Raw genomic sequence first — 20812 nt, 5'->3', positions numbered from 1 at the left:
TTACTGATTTATAACAATATGTTGGGATTTCTTGCAACAGTAATGACTCCTGCTGATTGACTTTTCTAATAGCGCACACACAGAGTAATTTTTCTGGGGCCCACTGGTGTGCAGGCTTTGAAAGTTTATGTAGGGTGTTAGATGTTGGTCTCTTCATTCCCAGTATTAAATGAATCACAGAAGACCAGTTGCTCTGTGGAATTTGTAGCTAACTCTAAAAATCATGTTTCAGTAGGTAATAATATTTAAGACAGCTTTACATGCAGGGAATTTCTGTGCAGAAAGTCTCAGAAAGCTGTGTAAGTGAGAAGAAAGCTAACATCTTTGGATGGGATAAAGAATTCTGGAGGTTCCTAAGGTACATGAGAAATCTGGAGTAATGGATGTCTTTCTGACTGTGCTTTCAGGCTTCTCCAGTGACAGCGACTTGATCTCTCTGACAGTTGATGTAGACTCTCTTGCTGAGTTAGATGATGGAATGGCATCCAACCAAAGTTCTCCCAGTAGAGCTGTTGGCCTTTGCCTTACTTCTGAACCCTTGGTACAAAGCACACTGGCACCTGAGCAGGAGTGGATCAAACCTGAAGGAGAGAGGGAAAGCCATAGTCTGTTTACTGGAAGCTTAAAGCCCAAGCCTGGCAAACAAGATTACTTGGAGAAGGCAGGCGAGTTAATAAAACTGGCCTTGAAGAAGGAGGAGGAAGATGATTATGAAACTGCTTTCAACTTTTATAGAAAGGGGGTTGATCTGCTTCTGGAAGGTGTTCAAGGTATGGATCTTCCCACTATTTGCCTTACCTTTTGTTACGGGTATTTGTTTATGGCGTTTCCTTAGTTTACATCAGCTTACTGTGTTGCAAACAGGTGATATGAAATGCAGAACGATGTGTGCCTAGCTTTCATATGCTTGAGGGCTGCTGTGCATAAGGGAGAGACAAAGTAATCTTTCTCTCTAAGACTGAATGATAATTTAGGGTCTCATCTTCCAAGTGCCAAATATCTCCTCTTCTAAAATTGCGGTACAACCTCTGACTTGCAGGTAAGCAGCAAAGTGCTCCACTTTTGTCTCTTTCCTTTTTATTACCTAGGCATTAATTAATATGTGGCACTTGCAGTACTGTTGAAACATTATTTAATTTACATGGTTAAGTGAGGATTAATTATCCCCATTTTACGCATGGGGAGAGGCAGACTCAGGTTAACTTCCCAGTCACAACAGGATTAGAACTATTCTTGGCTCACAGCCTTTTGCTTCTTCCATAAAACTGTTCTCGTTTTCTAGTTAAAGGATGCATACAAACTTACGTGTCTGCGCTGCTGGAGAACAACAGGATTTTTTTTTTCCCAGAAGACTTTTGTGTATTAATATATATCTGCAAAAGCTGCGGTTAACTGACCAAATGCAACTGTATGCAAATTTCTGTGGAGTTGTCTTGCACCTTGTCAATCAGGGAACAATTTTTTGCCCTTCCATCTCTGGTTCTTGAGAATCTAGAGTGATAACCTCATATATTTGCATTTTGTCCAACAAAGGCTTAAAACTATAAAGCACAGGAAAAGATTTGTTCTTTAGTGGAGTGCATTCAGGGTTTGTGTATTGTGCTTCTGCCCACACAGGTCAAATGAGTAAGATTAGAATTGTGGCTTTGTTTGACAGTGTACAGCACAGGTGCATTGTGCTGCTCCAGAGCTGAACTTAAATGCTAATGTACCAAAGCATATACAAGCAGAAGCCTTTGCTGCATCTCAGTAGGATGTACAGCAGTGGTCCAGACCCTCTGAACAGTTCTAGGAATGAAAGTTACTTGCTGAGCTTCCTGGCAAAAAATAAGAGGTTACTGATGAAAACTAGAGGTATGGGCGAAGATATGTGCATAGACTTTGCTTAAAGTGTCTTTTCTTCTTGGCAAAAGTAAATCCACCTCTTTTCAAGTCCCAGTGATGTCAGCAGGGTTACTGCTTTGCTGCTTGTTATGGCTTTTCAATAGCACCCTATCTCTCCTTGCCTATGTTATCAAAATGCTTTTCATTCTTCATATCGAGTGTGCTGGTAATCCTTCTGTTGGAGAACCCGGCTATTCTTTCTTTACTAATACACTACTTCGCAGACTTGTGTCCCGTTCAGTTATGGTCTTCTGAAGAATATTCTGTCTCATCATAATCAATTCTGTTTTCTCGCCGTGATGCAAGGCTGCCATGAAGCAGTTTCAACCTGACAGTTTAAGCTTCAGCTTCAAAAAACTTACTTTATTAAACAGTTGCCATCTGTTAGGGCATGAACACAAGTCAGGCTATTACACATCAGTTGAGCTGTGGTAACTATGCATGTGTACTTGACTTGCGGCAGTGATTAAACATGTTGGCTTTGAATCCATGGTAATATGTTTACCTTGAAGTTTTGAAAGGGCATTCTTGCATTTGTAGGTGACTTGCTCAACTGGTGTGTAATAACTTGTTAAACTAGAGTGGGTTGAGCTTTTTACTTACATTTGTTAATGTTTCCTCTAAGGACATTTGCTTCTTTGCTGTTGACTAGCTACTCATCCAGCTACCTCAGATGACTGCTAATCCTCTTCTCTCGACCACTGGTATTCATGCTTTTCAGGCTAGAAAAAAAAATCAAGGAGTCTTAGAAAAGTGTGATATTCTGCTCTGTTTTCCTGATGCCACTCAGATAGTACAGTGGGGGTTAGTAATAAACTTACAGTGGTGCCTCTGTGTGTGTGTGAGGGCAGAGGTGTTCCTGATGGATGAAGAGATATGTAGCCAGCACCTGCAGTTTTTTCTGTGCAGTCCCTGACATTGCATCTGTACAGCACAGGGAAGGGAATAACAGGAGTAAGTTGCTTTTTAACTGGCATCTTATTCCTTGGGAACATAAATGTACACAGGCTAGTTCTTGCAGTCAGCTCTCTTCTGCTTTCTCTGTGTTACCCTGCATGTGTGTGGAGGTGGAAAGGAAATGGATGTTTGTCCTCTGCTGGGCACTTGCACTAGATTTGGCTAGATCCAGCTCATCTAGTGTCCTTTCTCTTTCGAGCTTCTGCAAGCTGGCAAGGAGACACTGATGTCCTCTATAATGATAGGCCTAATGCAAATGCTGTCCTAAAAATATATGCTTCTTCAGGGACTATGAGGACATTTAAAAAAAAAAAAAAGAAAAAAAAACCCCAACACCCCCCCAATCACCCCCCCAAACCCAACAAACAAAAAAACCCCAAAAAACTGACAAAAAAGCTCTAAACCCAACAAATAAAGACAAATAACTATCTGTATCATTGCTTTTAATCTAGTTACTTTGGGGATGGTATGTTCAGTGTTGATATGTGAATATTCACTGTATGTTGCAATAAATTAAGCGATTCAGTTATTTAAACACCTCTGGTTAGGTATTTCACGTGGATAATAACGTGCTTCTTTCAAAGACAAGGATTGTGCAATTGTTACAAAATGCCTATGACCTTCTGCCATTGATTATTTTAGACTATTTTTTTTGTAAATTAGCCTTTGTAATACCTGAAAGTGAAACACAGAGTTCATATATGCTTACACACATATACAAAGTGACATTGCCTTTCAGTGTACAGCCATTGCAGAATACGTGGCCTCTCTTTAGAATGGACTGGCAGTGGATTTTGCATGTTAAATGGTAATACATATTTTTGCCACGTGGTGGCACCAAGGAAATAGAAATTGACACCTAAGTATTGCACTCAGGAAATGTAACCAGTGTACTGGGGGGCGGGAAACATCATCCATCCTGAGTTTAAAACTTCCCTCAGAATTACCTCAAAAATGTAGTGCCTCTATAAGTTCGTGAGATGTATCTGAAAGATAAGAGTGTCTCGTTTCCAGTCACTCTGTTAGGCTTGGTACGAGATCTTCTTACAGCTGCCTTGTCAAAATTGTGTACGAGTAAGTTTATTACTGCAAGTTTATGGACTTGTGTTGTGTAGCTTGAAGTAGCTGGCTTCCATAAAGGCAGTCAGAGCACACTTGAGTCTGTTACTTCCCTGACAACTTTGCAGCTCTATGAGCTGCTGGCACTAATGCTAGACAAGGTAGGTGTTACATAGTCTTACACCAAAGAAATGCACATCTTGACTTCGTTTTCAGCTGTGTGCATGCTCTCACAAGTATAGTGGTGTTAATTATACTCTGCAAGGTGCATGCGTATTCTCCTCTACTAGTTTTTTGTGGAGTTTTAGTACTATATCTTTCAGTGGCCTATTCACAGTCCTTCCAAAAGGCCTGATCTGCATGTCACTTGGGGTATGAACACCACTCTGTGCTCCAAGAGGCTGGGGTATATCTTAGACTCTGGGCATCTGCCCTTTATACATCTAGGGCCTAGTTCCGCTCTGTACATGCCTTTAATATTAAACATGTTTGCCAGCAGGAAGGAGAAGAATGCATTCTTGAACTGGCAGCAGAGCCCTTGGACTATCCATTGAACTACCTGTACCTCTTGTACCTCTCTGCTTCTTTTATACCAGGGCTCCCTTGCATGCGGTGAGAGGGAATGACTGCCATAATTTCCTTTTTCCTCTGAATATGTATTGATTCTGCTGCCCCTTTTGCTTTTTCTGGGTATTGTTGCATACAGGATTTTGGAGCTTTTGGAAAGCAGGTCTGTAAGGATTGTGTAGGATGGTTAAACAATTCTCCAGAAGCCGAAACCTTCTGAAATTAAAATCTTCTGCCTTTTTAAGGATACTGGAAGATAAGTATATTAATTGGTAGAAACTTTGGCTCACAGTTCTAGCTGTTCCTTTGTTTTGTTAGCATGTCAGAGCACTTCGAGGTCAGTGCATTGCTTCAGGCCTAGTGATGGAAAAAATGCACTAATCAATAGCAAGCCACCGACTTCTAGGCTGGAAGTTAACTGTATTTTATGTGAAGTAGTGCTTTCCCTGACTTTGGTGTGTAGGACATGGTTCATGTTAGGGAAAAAATAGATCAGGAGGCTGAAGTTATGGAAAGAGTTTTTTGTAATAAAGGAGGGAGTCCTGTGTCTATAAACTGCTGCTCTTTTTCCAACTCCAGCTGTTCTCACGTTAGATCCATTATGGATCTGGGCAGTCTGAGCTGTGTGATAAACAGAGTTAACACTACTGCTTATTGCTGGGTTTTGGTAAATTCAGGCACATGATGAAGCAACAATGCTTCACAATATGGCCAGTCTAATTTTTGTAGAAAAGTAGAGGGTCCATTTCTTGTGGCTTATAAAAGTGTTAATCGCTGGTCTGTTACATACAAGGCTCCATGTTACACCTTAACATTTGAAAGGAGATGATCCATTTACTCTGTCAGAGGTTTGGGGTGTTTGTTTTCACATGTGTAGCAGCTGTGGCTGGGCACAATGAATATTTATTTGTGTTAGGGGGCTGGTTCAGCTAGGCAGCATGGACCTTGTTGCATGAAGTATGTGGTGCCTCTTAAGCCAGCTTAGCAGCCACAAGCTGTTTTCTAGGTATCTGTATTTTGCATTAGGTATCTACAACTTCTAGATAAGCCTCCAGTGTCTTTGAAAGCGGGCTGCGAATGTCAGTTTTGCACTGCTCTGTGCTATTTTAATGTTTATCCAGTAAACAGAGCTGGAACAAAAATTACACAAATTACTGGAACCTTGCTAAAATGACTTTGACTTTTAACCCAGAAATGCATATACAATGAAATGCTGGGAATACTTTGGACAACTAGATGATATTTTTGGATATACTGAAAACAAACCAACTTGTGTCTAATTACTGGGATTATGATGGGCTATGATTTGAACTTGTGATGGAGCCAGGGATGCAAACAGGAGCATGCTTGACAGAATGCCAAGAAGACTGTGCTTTATGAAAAGGGGAAGAGGAGCCATGGCTGTTCGATGAGCATGTTTCTGGCTTCCAGAGTGAAAAGAACCTTTGCTTGTTTGTTGAATGGCGCTCAAGAAGACAACTTCTGTTACAACAGTAGCTATTTTAAATTCCTTTCACTTGTTAAGTCCTCTGAGTAGTGTTTCTCGCTGATAGTAACAATCTCTTAGGCAGTTTCTGAGCTACCCAGCAGCTGTGTCTGACTGGAGCAATGTCTTTGAGGAAACAACAGACCTGTTTTCTGAGAAGATGCATTGGGGTGTGAGCTGATGTCTGCAGGGAAACCTTAATGTTGTGATGGGCCCCACAGGGAAAGGTTAACGACGGGGTGACTGACAGAACTGTAATTCTTCTTCACCTGATCTCAGACCTCTGTGCTCCTATGGCATATCATCACTCACCCTATTTGCTGTTGTAGTTTTATGCTTCCACTGAGGCTGTAACTAGTCAGGATGAAAGCTTCCTGCCCTGGTTCCTTCCAAAGGAGCCGAGAACTGCCTGTTCCCTGATACTGGACTGTGAGGATGCTGTAGGAACACTTGGTTAGGCTTTTTAAGCAACGATATGAAGTGCTGTCTCTCTCCTAGTGCTTCATACAACCTTGAAATCACACCTGCTGTTTCAGAAGGTTAGATGTTTGTGAGAGGACTTGTCTATTGACAAGCAGCTAGATTAAGGAAAGATGTTGGAAATACTGTGGTTTGCTAAAAAAAAAAATTAAAAATAATCTAATCCCCACTGTGCTGCCAGTGATGCTGAAACCCATGCTAATATGGGCTATGAGCTGTTCATAATGGAAACATGCTGGCTTCTGAGCCCATTGCAGATCATACAGAGCTTCAGAGCAGATTAGTGCTATGGGATCCATCACTGTGCAGTAGATGCTGGATGGATCACCCTGAATGATATCATTCCATATGCAAAAGTACTGGGTTCAGACACTTCATCATGTCAGAGCAGTAAAAGATAGCATCTGCCAGAAAAGCATGGTGAAGTTGTTGGTGTATAAATACAGCCAGATTCAGCTATGTAAAGGAATATTCAAGGTAAAGTTACACTTAAACTGCAAGGATACTCTGCACCAAGAGTCTGATAAAGGTCTGGGGTTTAGCACCTGCTGCACAGCTTAGAGTCTTACAGTACATGTAAAGGTGAATTGTAGCAATACCCGTAAGCCAACATGTAGGGCATGATGCAGAGATGACTCTGTGGTTGCTCTAGCATGTGGCTGTTAAAGAACAAATATGTGATGAGGTGGGCCTTAAAAATCATCTGTTTTTTCTTCCCTCTTCTCGGGGACACAGCTGGCTGCATTGGCTTGGTGTTGTTCTGACCTTTCCAAGATTTCTGAGTCTGTCCTCGTAGCAGTTCCTTGCCAGGTTGCTGCTTGTGCCCAGCCTCTTTGACAGACATCTCTTCTTGCCTGCGCAGACTTTTATCTCAGCTGTTGTTAGCCAGCACTTAGCTGCAGCTAAGTGCATGAATCTTTTCTTGACTGCTGCTATGTGGGGCTTCTACCTCCCATCAGAAGAAGCAGTAGAGTTGCCACACTTTTTCCAGCATACAGTGAAGACAGAACGGACTGATCTAGGTTATGGTGTTGCTTCTGTCCTTAGGTGAGAAAATTGAAGTCTTTGGCTGCAGAATTAAATGCCTCAGGCAGTGTAGGTGAGTTGAGACAAATAACTAGCTGGAATAGAAAAATTGCATAGGTATGTTTAAGGCCATGATGCTGGATGATAATCAGTGCTCTCATCTTACCCCCACCTCCAACAGTTCTTGCATATACACCTTGTCTCTTTTCACATCTTCCTTTTCTCTTTTCCTTTCCTCTTTCACTCTTTTCCCTTCCAGTATCTTAAAATAGTCTCACTAGCTTCGGAGTTGAGTAGAAGGACTAGTATAGGTTTGATGTCTACAGGGCCTGCTGCTGGCTGTTCTGTTTTAGATATTTTAGTGATTGCTCATGGAAAGATACCATTTCTCATAGTACTATATAAAAGTGCATATGTTTTTATTTCATACATACATATAAGTACTATTAGACTGTCAGGATTGAATCTCAGAATTGGTTTTATCTGTATTTTTCTTCTTTGTGCAATATTTCATGCTTTAAACTGCAGTAACTCGTTCTTACTTGAAGGGGTAGGTGTATGTGTGCCTGGGTTCCCTCTGCTCTGAAACAAGCAATGTTTGTGGTTGCTAATTCTAATTTGGACATGTCCTTTTAGTTAAGAAGGAAGAGTGCAGAGAACTTAGAGAAAATCTTTTCCTCTGTTCTGTAGTGGTGGCCTGTATAACTTCTTTCCTTCTGACTGTCAGTGCTCTCCTCCTGCTCCTGCGGTGCTTGTGTTGGAGGACCTGCTGCTGCTGTCACCATTTTGTTTCTTCATCTGTGCTAGGATGCCACTGCTTGTTCTTCTGTCTTGCAATGCTCAGTTTGTGTGTTGTCCCCCACCCCCCCCCCCACCCCCCCCGCAGTTTTACAGGAAAGTTTCCCACATTGTGAAGTCTTACTTTGGTGAAACACCTTGCAGTTGAAGAGTACAAGTTTTATCAGACGGATGGGAAGTTAAGCTTTTCCTCCCTGAAATGGTGTGTGCTGTGTGACCATTCATTTTAGTTCTTTCCAAGCAGTCACACATGCACATGAAAAGCTACCACCACATTGTGGATTTAACATGAGAGTTTATCTATAAACAGACGTTTGTTGATTAGTGCTTCTGGAAAGTTATGTTTCTTATTATATTGAGTGTTACCGACTCCTGCTTTACTGGTCACTCAAACACATTTCACCCACACCATTCTTCTATGTAATCTTAACTTTGGCCCATATACCAATATTTTTTTTTTCCAGAGAGGTGTTTACCTAGACATTTACACCACTGGCCTGTTTTCTACAGGATGCAGAATTGGTAACTTCACAGGAAGTGTAGATCTGTAAGTGTCTTGAGCAACCTGCAATGAAGATGATGTACAAAATACAGACATAATTATAAGCACACTGGAAAGTTGGAAGAGTAATTCTTAGGTGTTCACTCGCTGTCGTGCATTTGTGCTTCAGCATGAGAGGTTTAACCTTTAAGTGACTTTTTCTTCTTGGTTGCTAGAGTACAGTAGTGGCCCAAATCTTCAAAAACCAAGGAAGAATAGTTCTGATAAATATGGTGCATCTTAATAAATTTTGACTCTCTCAAAATGTTAAAAAAAAAAATGGAAAAAAGATAATTTCAAACTGTTTTCCCATAATGGGCTTAGCCTTGGTCTTATTTTTTAATATTTACAGTTTTCTTTCTGCTGCAGAATTTGGCTGCCACCTCAGAGGAACTCATCATTAATATAATATATAGCATGCTACAGATGATGAGCTAGTAGGCTTACTTCACAATTCTAAACTACCACCTGCTGCTAAAGTCTATAGCATCTTTCCTTGATGCTGAAGTGTCCATTTACCCCAGCACCTGCCACATTTCACTTAAGTAATTGTTTGAAAATTAAAGGTTACCCACTCTCCTGTGAAAGTTGGTAGAGACTTGTTCCAAAATCAGCAGCTCTTCCCATTCCTGAAATAAATTTTGGGGTTATAAAACTGTGTCCAAAGTGGTCACAAACCTATGCTGGATGATGAGTCGCATTGTCACTTACAGTGTGCCTGAGCTTTTGTTTGGCTAATATGGACAAAGGAGTCTGCTTCACATGATGTAAGAAGTGTTTGCCCTAAGAAGAACAGAGGTCCTCTTGAACCAATTAGGCAAAAATAACAGCTGGGCTACCCACTAATAAGGAAGGTGCTGCTAAACCTCTTTTCATTGTGAGAAGAAATAAATCTTTTAAGGCTTACTCCCTTGCATTTTTATAGAGAGCAATTCTTTGAAAAATTCAGCAATCCAGCTGGGTGATATGTGCAGGAAGACTGTGAAGAAGATAAAGAAACTTAAAAATAAAAAAAGGTATTATAGCTGCTAGATTTGGCAATTATAAATGTTTCATTGAAGATTTCAGTATTTAGGGAAAGTTTTAATGTTTAAATTGTTAAGAACATGGAGTTTGCGGTTAGCACAACAGGCAGTCTCCCACAAGTTCCTTGTAGCCTGTTCTGCAAGAGGACATTCCTTCCTGGAGAAAATCTCTTCTGATATCACCTTAAAAAAAGGCAGCCCACATATATTTTTAGTAACTCTGAAAGAAAAGCAGGAGGATTTGGAATATGGAGGTTACAGAGGATTGGGATAGGTAATGCTAACTTTTAGCCTTACATTTTCTGTGGAAATATCCACATCCTGGTCAAGCAGCTAGTTAGGCAGAGAGTACATTAATGTTGTCCTGACAGATTGGCTGCTCTTGAGGAAAATCTGTAATGCCCAGTGGGGGGTGATTTGGAGGGGGTCAGACACGAAGGAAAGAATATCCAGAATTCCTTGGTGGGTGCTATATACTGTGACTTATTGAATGTGGGATATCCTATATGTTAGTGGCAAATGGTGACTAGCGCTATCTTTGTTACCATCCACTAAGATACACATCTTCCACATGACTTCATCCTAGATCTGTGGAGGAGAATAGTTAAGGACCAGAGCAAATTTGAGAGAACTTCTATGCATCTGAGACATGTTCTGTTAGTACCCCAGATTATTTCAGGGGAAAAGGACAGATTTTTTCAAAATCCTTACTGCCCGGATTATTTTTTGTTTGAATTTATTGCATATGGCCCCCTTTCAGTAGCTTTTTGCTCTTAATACCTGAACATAAGTAACTTTCTGATGCAATAGAATTACAGAAGGTTTGATGCTTGAGTAAACAGTTAACTGAGATGAACGCTTAACACTTCAACATTGAGTTAGCTAATTGTTCAAAGGTATGTACTCTTCTGAGGTGCTATGAGGTGCGAGTAGAAGACTCCTTTTGAGTAGGAGGCGAACAAATATATTGTTATTTTCCCAGATCCTACTACTGTAAGTCTGTTCTGTAGAAATGCTGCTTCTGTGTATTTTTCATTCGAATCAGTGGACTATGGGGAAAAGAAGCAGGCGAGTCACAAGTGAACTCAGTGGCATAATTATTCTGATATTTGTGGTTTTCCTTTATCAAACCCTCAAGATCATTTGAAAGTTGTAAGGAATGTCTGTTTTTGTAAATATATTGTAGCCAAGCTGTCCTTAGAAATAAAAAGTAAAGAACAAATTTTAAATCATTGGCCGCTGTCCTAATGTCCTGGCTACTGTTACTTTGGTCAGCGGGTGGCCTGGTCAGCCTTTCCAAAGCCAATTTTCATTTTAAGATATTTTTATTTCTTTGAAGTGGGCAAAGCCTTTGGAAAACGACAGAGCAGCCTGCTTGTGCTTGTGTAGATGAAGGCTTATATGTGCAACAAAGTAGCTGTAGAGTTTTTATATTCGTTTGCAGTAATAGTAAACAGAGCATCTAAAATAACCACTTGCACATTGCAACAAACACATCATCATTTGCTTAAAAAGAGTTATAATTACAGTTGACGAAGCATGGACACCATAAAAAATGCATTAGTTTGGCTTGACACATTAATTACCTGTTTTTGCAGATGTTTTTATATATTGTTGTGTGAACAGTTTACAAAATAATTACAGGAAAGTAATATGGAAAATAAACTAAGTGGGTGGTTTCTCGCCTTAATATTTTCATTCATGTGAATTTGTGTGAGGCACAGCTGCTCTGTAGCAAATGCGGAGGGAGAGAGGGAGAGAGACGGGGAATCTTGAGGGGTTTTTATTCTAAGGTCTCTGTGATCAGCCTTGCTACACTTTCATATCTTCTTTTAGCAGTGTAGTTTTTAAACATGTAAAATGACATTGCTGATTTAATCCCAGTGATCGGGGGGGGAGAAGCTTTGATCCTGATCAGATGAAACATAAATCTTCTAGTATCTAGGAAAATAAATGAAAAATCAATATTATTTTAAGCAGGATGATCTTTTATGAGCAGTTGTAAAGATTCATCAAAAGCTTTGACATAGTTTAAATATTTCCTGTTTGCTGCCATTTAAAGAAAAATGCCTTTCAAGTTATAAATTGTAATTAAAGAAAGATACCTCTTTAGATTGTTATGGGCTAACCACAGAATGGAAGTAGGAGCTCAGTATGTTCACACAGTGTTTAAATCAAGAAGTCTTAACAAGGAATAAATTACTGGATTCTTTTAAGAGTACACATTTTGCGTAACTGAAAACACTATCCCATAACAAAATACAGTATTGCCTTTAAAAAAAACATGCATAAAGTCTGTATCACAGCTTTAACATCTGTCAAATATATGGATTTGTTCTAGTGTTTTAGTGGTTTATTAGGTTTTAAGTGAAGAGTTCTAAGACCTGAAATTTGGCATAAATGCTAAAGATTATTTTAGTTTAATGGGGTCTTTATTATTACGCATCACCCTGTGTTTAAGGCTTTTTAAGTAACATTTTCTGGTGTTTTTTTTTTTAGAATTAATATCCTGTGTTTCTTTACAGATTTTTTTGAGTTATTGGCTGTTTAAATGGGAATTTGTACTGGAAGATAGCTTTTTATGTTTTCTTGGTTAAACTAATATAAAGAATAAACAGCCAAAATCCTACTTCTATAAATCCAATTCTCAAACATCCACCTGTCACAGTGTTCAGCGACTGAACTGTTAATGATCTTATTCAAAATAAGATGCAAGAACTTGTTGAGTAAATGGTGTTTTGTGAATCCACACCCTCTTATACGGCTTAAGATTTTAATGAGTGAACAGTTTGCAAATGTTATCTAACAAATTACTCAGGAAGGAAAAGTAGAAGGAAAACTGAAATTAATGTCATGTGAAAGTAGGGAGAACAAAGACAGCTCTAAGGGGACATCCTAGCTTGTTTGCGTTAATTACTGTAAAATTACTGAAGCATTGAAAAAAGGCAATAAACATCCCAACTAAATACACATAACTAACAATTAAGCAGTAAGCTTGACTTTTATGATAGCCTTAGACACTAACCTAGCAGTGTTCTACCAGTCTGCTTGATGAAAACGCTGGCTGAAGAGTTTGTTGCAGTGCAGATGACTTGTTTTTCCTGAACAACTACCACTTCATCTGTCTAAGAGAATGTGGGTGATCACTAGTGGGCAGACACAAGAAAGTTTTATGGTGCTGTAAGATTAAATATAGAGGTGAAAGCAAGATTGTTAGTCATGTTGCAAGAAATTGCAACACATTTATAAAATACCGTGTATGTATTCTCCTCTAATAAAGCCAAATCCAAGTTCAAACAATTGAGTAGTTGGTTTGTTTTTTTTTTAAATCCTAGATGGGAATAAGACTTGCAGTCTCATCTAGGGTAATTTCCCCAGATGAGTCCTATGAAGTGGAGGCTGAGATTAGAGGTGCTGGACCGGGTGTGAAGTCCCCTCTGTCCTTCAAATAAGAGAAATTGCTGAGAAATTTTTACATATTCATAATATTGTATGATGCAAGTGCACTGAATTTCTGACTGTCCAGCTTCTTCCCAAACCAAGTGTAGTCCAAGGCGTTTGCAGAGCAGTGCTGTGTGTCTCTGTCCAAGATGGTGACAATCACTTTTCCCTCCTGCTGTGGGGTGGATAATAAGACTTACAATAGATCACTTACAGCAGAGCTTGGAGTAGATCGTAAGTCTCCTACTTATTCTTGGAGTCTGTGTGATGGTTCTGTGTGTTTGGGTAGTTCGTAGTCATGATATGAAAGGGAGGGATAGTCTTTATTTTAACAGGGTCAAAATGACTAGTAGTAGACCATGGGAATATAAAGTGGAAAATAGCCTCTGCCTTCTTCACTCTCTAAGAATCATTAAAAGCAAAAGCAATGATTCACTCCCTCTTGCATGGGGCAGGGAGAAAACAGCTCTGAGAGCCTGCAGCAGAGGAACTCTTCATGAACTTTCTGAAGAGACCTCATACTTAATTTTTCATTATTATCTTCCATCTTGAAAGTGTTTTGGGGAAAATTGAGCAGTCGGGCAACCTGTTCCTCCTCCTTTATTAAGGAGTTGGTGTTAAAGCTAGTGAGATTTGTCTGACTGAAGGATCAGAGTGATTCCTCCCACCCCAAGCTGCTGATGAGATGTGCCTGCAGCTTACTCTGCTTCTTTGGGTCCTACCACTTGTGAAGCCAAGTGCAAATTTCTGAGAGGGGCTTGCATGTGCATGCACATACTCTGGAGGGACATGGTTGACCACAGACAGATTGACGCAGGCAGAAGGATATTGCCTTTAGAGACAGCTATACAACCACAGACAGTGTGAACAAATCAACCTCTTTTGCTGGTCAGGGAAAGACCTGCTGTTCAGGTCTCTCTAGTAGCTGCCCCCGGCTCTTGGGCATTTTGTCTGACTTGCCTGCTTATCTAGCTTGAAGTTTGTCAGTGTATCTTATGGATAGAGAATAATGAGCACACTCATGCAGAATATAGTGAGAAGTAGGGTTTAATAAGAACGTAAGACAGACAGTGTTGGTCAGGTACCAGGGCTCAGTCAGACAAGCATATAGACCAGCAGCCTGCCAGTCGGCCTGTGTAATTCCTACCTCTTTCCTCATGCTTGCGTGCCACCCCCCACCGCCCCCCCCCGCCCCGTATTGACCCCTCCCTTTCCTCACCTTTAATCCTGCCCCTAAACATCTCACATAATTTTACACATTGCTACAATCCCTCCTGAAAACCTCCCACGCTAAGTTTTTACAGGCGTTTACAGAGCAAGTTCTTCAGACATCCCATAATAAGTTTTTTATGAGACTCATTCTTGATAACACACAAATATTTTTTTTCTTTTCTTTTTCTGGTCAGTTACCAAATTTCTGCTTAAACTTCTTCAAGGTTACACTCAGAGGTTCCTTTCATGGCCCATGATCAGTGTCTTATGAGTTCTAGTCTTTGTTACTGTTTCTGTTATCTGTTCTTTGTTAGAGTTTGTGTTAGTTGCATGTTTAATTTATTACCTCTCCTGTTCCTTGCCTTGTCTTTCATGTTGAGTAGCTGTTAGAGAGATATCCTTGCAGTTCCTTGCCCTGTTTGAGCATCAGTTTATGAGAGGTGCTGGCTTGCATCTGTCAGTGCAGAAGCCTGTCACAGGCAAGGCTGTGTTTCTGCAAGCCTTGGATGGCCTCATTTATGGCTGGAAGAGACTGTCAGGGCCATATGAAGTATCTGCTATTGCTCTGACTTCCGGGAAAGTTGTCTGTAACTATTTTTCAGCACAGTAATCTCAATTTTCTGATATAATAATGGTGGCTCACAATCTTTTTATCTTTGCTTGATGGTTGGGTGTTGTCATCACAACTTGAGTCTATTATAAAAATATACAGCTTGTGACGTGAACGCTAAACAAATTAAGTTTTAGAGTGAATACGGAATTTGCACGACATCTCAGTATTCTCACCTCTTGCAAGGGTTTGGATAGATTAGATAAAACACGAAGGTGGTTCAGCCACCTAGGAAGTGAAGTAGTTGGTGCAACAGCTGCTTCATTTCTTCCTGTGTCACCCCAAGCCAACAGGCAAGGCACAAGTAGCATTGGAAAGCTGTGAGCAAGAGTTCATGGTGTCTCTTATGTTGCCTTCTGGCTATTGATAGCATTTCTGACTTTCTTTTATCCTTAAGAAAGCCCATATTAGAAACATGGGGACAATACAAGTTTCTTTATTGTTTTGTTGTAAATGTCTTATCGTGTCTTCCCTAATAGAGGTTTTTTGGGGTACAATGTTCGGATCAGTGGTTTGTTTCAGTTCTTGCTTATGTTACCATAGGAACATATACCAGATTACAGAAAAATGAGGTAAGACTTTTTATTTACCTTAGTCTTTAGCAAGGCTTAAATTGTTATTTTTGTAGAACTCTGAGATCGTAGTGCTTGCTTTTTATAAGATGCATATTCGTAGGTTTGATTGTGAGTAACCCAAAGGAAATAAAAAAGGTAGAATCAAAGCAGTCATGTGCTTTGATTACTTAGTACCCTTCTCTCTATGTAGAGAAAATAACTTTCTTTTCCTCTGTTGAGGTGAATCAAGTCCAACTCGGCGAGAAGCAGTGAAAAGGAAGACTGCAGAATACCTTATGCGTGCAGAAAAAATTTCCAGTCTCTACCATAAATCCTCTGAAGATGCATCTGTTTCTATGGTAAGCTTTAATTTCTTTTTTTCTGAACCAGAATTTGGGATAATTAAATTGTCCTGTCTTTTAGCAAAGCATATTTGGGCTTGAGGTTCAAAACCAGCCTAGAATTTCTCTCTTTCAGGAGGCCTGAGGAGTATTTTGGTGTTACGTTTCCTTTAAGTTGCTGTTGGTTTCTGATTCTTGTTGGTTGCATTTTGTGGCATTATAAGGAGTGCTTGATTTAATCCAGGCCTGCTTGTCCACATGCTTTCCTTCTACTCTGCAGTTAATGATATAAGCCTGTTTAATCATGCTAAAAAATTTAAAGGTAAAGCAAAAAAACCCGCCAGAATGTAACACTTCTTTTGACTTTTTCATGAGAACATTGCATGGTCCTGTAGGAAGCAGAAAGGCTGTTAGTTTCTTTAGCCTAGCTCATAATGGTGTATCAGAAGTAAGTCAAGCACATGGCGGGGAGATGAGACATGAATTTCCCACAAAGTACATACGTAATTGAGCAAAGGTTCTTCCTGATCCCTTCAGATGTCTCTCCTGGATGTGCTTGAGTGATCAGCTGCTGCTTGATTTTTGAGGAGTTTATGTAGTAATTCCCCCCTTCTTAAGCAGAAACATCCTTATCTGTACTTGCAGAAAAGACAAACAAAGCTTATTGCAAGGCACCCTCAATAAATTTCTACTTCGCCCTTCCCCAGACAATTCCCTTGGGACTTATCTATTTTTACTTTAGACTTTTACTGCAGTCCTGCTAAACTGTGTATGATTGTCAATGACTGTCCTCTTGTAGTAAATATAAAAGTTATCGACTTCCTATCTCTCTACATTTATATCAAGTGAGGGGAAAGGGGCAGATGATTATTGCTGCTTATTTTGTACAGATCTAAAAATGCTTTAAGGAGACCACTGCTGCAAAAATAGGAAGACTTATAAAATCTGAGTGCCTTATAAGTAAATTAAAAAAGCAAAACCACTGATTTTGAAGGGTAGCTTTTTTAATGTTGAGAGCCCACAAGTACGATTTTGAGGATGTTCCAAATGGGATATATTTTATGAGATTTGGAGTCTTGCTGGTGCTATGAATTGTGCTTTGAACAATTTAGTATTTTGGACTGATATGAACTCCTACTAGGCAGTCTTTCTTTGGGTCAAACACCCGTGAAAATGGGGAAGAATTTATGTTGAATGAAAACCTCAGTGTGTTTGGAAGTGGCAGAACAAGAAAAAAAAAACATTAACAACCTACTTTTGCCTTTTTATAAGTTTAAAAACTAATCGTGTTTGGGAAGGAGGAAGAAATAGGTTGCATTTTTGTACATGAACTTGAGAGGTAGATTATTTCCTCTTTTATGCTGTACTGAATAAGACACATGCCTTCTTTGCAGATCCAAGGGAAAGCAGGATTAATTGGTATAAGACAAGAAAAAAAAAAGTAGTGAGAATAGAATATCATTCTCCTGTGCTGAAGCTCAAAATTGACAAGTTAGAGCAAATCTGACTGTGCACAAGCAAAATGTTGCACCTGGCTTATTCTCACTTTTACTAAAAAAAGCCATGCTTCCATGATTTGGCTTTGTTTTACCTAAGTCTGTATGTGTATTTTAATATCTTTTATTTGCTGCTCCATAATGTGTAAACTTGACTTTTACCTTAGACCTTTGGAATTTGCTGCATCAAGGGCAGATGGTGCTGATCGGTCACGATGGTTGCGGTGAGGAACAGCTTATCTTCAAGTTGATAGCTGAAAGTTAATCAGGAGAAGGACTTATCTCCCAAAGTTCTTGTAAGGGTAGTGGTAAGAACCACTAAGAATTGGTGTGCTCTGTTCTTTGGCTTAGTGTCTTAAGGAAAGTGAGGAATGTGACTCTTCCTGCGCGTTGGTTGCTGAGAAGACCTGAGTTCTTGCACCTTAGTTACTGCTTATCCTTTTTACTGCCCAAGATAGCTTATATTGGAGTTTGCGTTAATTAATCCACCCCATGCAGACAGTGATAAGTGCACTGAAGTGACCTGCATCTATATACAGTGTGATTCTTGGGAGATACTGGTGGAAACATGCAGATATTCTGTGTCCTCCTTAAGAAATTAGGTCTATATTGTACAATGTTAGTGTGTATGCCTCCTGCACCATCACTACACACCAGCTTGATGTTTCTCTAACTGCTATCTACATGCCTTTGGTCATGCTGGGGCAAGGCTGGTCTCTTACCACGAGCACCTCCTACTGCTATAGTCATGCTGACTGACACCATCCCTTATTCAAATGCTGGTGCTTGGACAGGATATAAATGCAATAACACTGTACAATGTCTTCTTTGGTCACATGAATCCATAAAGAGGTCTCCTATCACTTCTTCCCTGCTGGAGGGACACCAAAGTCTTTGAGAAGAATCACTGTGTAAGTACTCTTAGGAAGCCTTTCCTAGAAGCATGGCCAAGTGCTGTTACACCTGTTAGCTCAGCACAGTTTGAACCATTTAACTGAAGTTGATTTGCAAGAAAATGATGGACAAATACTGTGCCCTAGCAGTACCTCTGCCTGCATTACAATAGGCAGAGTGCAGTTGGGTTATCAGAAGCATGGTTCAGCGCAGGGAACTTCATAGGCCATGGGGATGCTGAGACTGTTTGCACTTTGGAGGAAGAGGCCTAACTAGTAAGCAAGTATTGGCATTTAAGGCAAAGTGTTCTTGTTCCTGACCTGATGTTACAAGGCAGAACTGCTTTGTCACCCATGTCTGGCATAGATAGCTTTGTGTTTCCTATTGTGCGCTTACAAGTAACAACCACAGTGATCAGCTTTGTTTCACTAGGCTCACCTGGCCTTCTTAGACATGACATTTTCCTTCTTTCTCATCCACCAGGCCAGAGGAATGCCCAGCAAGGGAAGAGGTAAGATGAGAAATGCAGGTTCAGTTATTGTCCTGCACCCCTCAGCCTTTCATACCACCTCTCAGCCTGTCAGCCACCCATTTGCCGTCTGAACACCACATGACAATAAAGCACAGCAGCTTTTCTCTGAGGACCTGGGGCAGAAGTAAGCGAGCTATTCTTCTGTGGCCCAAAATGCCAGGCCTTTGCCTCTTCGAAGAGCAGATTTCCCTTGAGGCGAGGGCCTGGCATTTCAGAGCTGAGAAGCAAAAATTATCTTTGATGCCATGGAAACCAAAGAAAGAACAAATAGTAGTTTGTTACTTTTCTTGCCTCAACAAAAAGCCAACAGTGTAGCCCTCAAGGATAGCATCCTTAGCAACCGCCCTGCTGCTGGCAAGTCTGAGTGGTGAAGAGCACAAGAGGAGGTGTTTGGAGAACCCTTGGCACTGTTTAAAAAAGGTTATGAGTAGAGGGCTTAAGGATGGATAGCTTTCTTAAGGATGAAAAGAAGCACAGGGAACTGACGCAACTGTATCTAACCATGAACTGGGAACTCACTTGACAGGGTCTTGTAAACATTGAGAAAAGCCTTGCTGTGACCTGTAGGAGTGGGAGATGTGGAGACAGTTTCTGGAGGTTGTAAACAGGCATACAGACTTTCTGGAAAAACAAGCTGCAGCAAATGCTGTCCTTCTCTTTCTCCTCCAGCACAGCAGCCTCAAAGGCCTTCTCGACAACAAATGCTCGAGAATGCTGTGTGACAGCAGCAGCAGGCCATTTTGCAGATTCTTAAGCTGTATTTTCTCCTCTGCCCCTTTATAAGTAGCAGCTCTGGGGAGCCACCTCCAAGCCTGAGTGGGAGCTGCAGCAACAGCCTTTGAATCATGCTGGATTGACCATTAGAAAGCTGCAGTCTTATATAGCTGTCAGCTGTGAGGCCCAGTACAGCTACATGTACAGGCTGTGGGTCTGTTTTGACTTCAGTATTTTTTAATGCGTATTTTTTTCACTCTTTGAAATTATTTCTAGTTCTACTTATGCCAAATTTTTTGTATTCAGAATTGTCTCTTTTTGCACTGTTATAAAAACTGTTGTGTTTTAAAATGTCAATTATTTTTGATTTTCAAAGCAATTTAGTAAGAAGTTACATGCAAGCCAGATGCCCAAACAGAAAAAGCAGTCTTCAGTCTTTACAGTTTTCATAGGATATCTTACTTCCTAAAATTCTCATTAAATATGCATGAAAATTACATGAAGCGTAAAGAAAATACACTGCTGTAGTTCTGTGAGATGTAAATTTAACATAAAATAAGACAGTCAGTCTCAAGGCTTCCAAGATCATCTTCTGCATTCCTGTCTGCTTTTGGTTCCAGATGTGCACGACCCCAGATGTGTCCCAGCCTCAGGGAAAGGTGCAGTCCCAAATTGGTGATCACTGGGGACCTACTGAAGCACACCATAGCTCTGTCTGCATTCAGATGCATGGAGAGACGCAACCTTGTTTTCTTGCGGTGCAGAGTGAGGAGGGGCCAGGATGTTTTGCCAGGCCAGGAGAGCTGGAAGCTCTTCACACCCATGGTGTGGAGCCTCACACCTCAGGCCAGCAGTATCTGCTTCAAAACAAGGCATGTCCGTGCTGCAGTTGAGGGTCTGGCCATGCTACAGAGTTGCTGAAGTCATCAGAAACAGACCTCGGAATGGTGAGGGGAGATCACGTTTTGATGTACAGCTCTGCGCTGGTGTTCGTGAAAGTGCTTTTTTTTTTGTGTCCTGAGGTTCTGTGGTGACTGCTGTCAAAGGTGGCAGCATCAGCAGGAGAATCATTTCCAGTCAAATAATGTTTGTGGTGCTGGGCTAGGGATAGAGCTCTTGCCTTACGTGAGGTTGACAAGACAGGCTCTTCCACTTTCTTGGCTGGTGGTGCACTTCTCTTTCTCCCCCTGTTCTT

The 20812-nt window shown here is 40.5% G+C and overlaps 1 protein-coding gene across 5 annotated transcripts in view; it reads left to right on the top strand.

The window, feature by feature from the left end:
* Positions 1 to 20812, top strand: part of RPS6KC1 (ribosomal protein S6 kinase C1) — a 91274-nt gene that overhangs the window by 25228 nt on the left and 45234 nt on the right. For all 5 annotated transcript variants that reach the window (XM_075088920.1, XM_075088918.1, XM_075088922.1 and 2 more), the window contains 2 exons: positions 408 to 770; positions 15881 to 15999. In XM_075088920.1, coding sequence (XP_074945021.1) covers positions 408 to 770; positions 15881 to 15999 — 482 coding nt within the window. The remainder of the gene's footprint in view (positions 1 to 407; positions 771 to 15880; positions 16000 to 20812) is intronic.

Source organism: Phalacrocorax aristotelis, chromosome 3 (assembly GCF_949628215.1).
Source record: "Phalacrocorax aristotelis chromosome 3, bGulAri2.1, whole genome shotgun sequence".
NCBI classification, from domain to species: domain Eukaryota; kingdom Metazoa; phylum Chordata; class Aves; order Suliformes; family Phalacrocoracidae; genus Phalacrocorax; species Phalacrocorax aristotelis.
The sequence above is the reverse complement of the archived record's forward strand: the minus strand, read 5'-3'. Positions and strand labels throughout refer to the sequence as shown.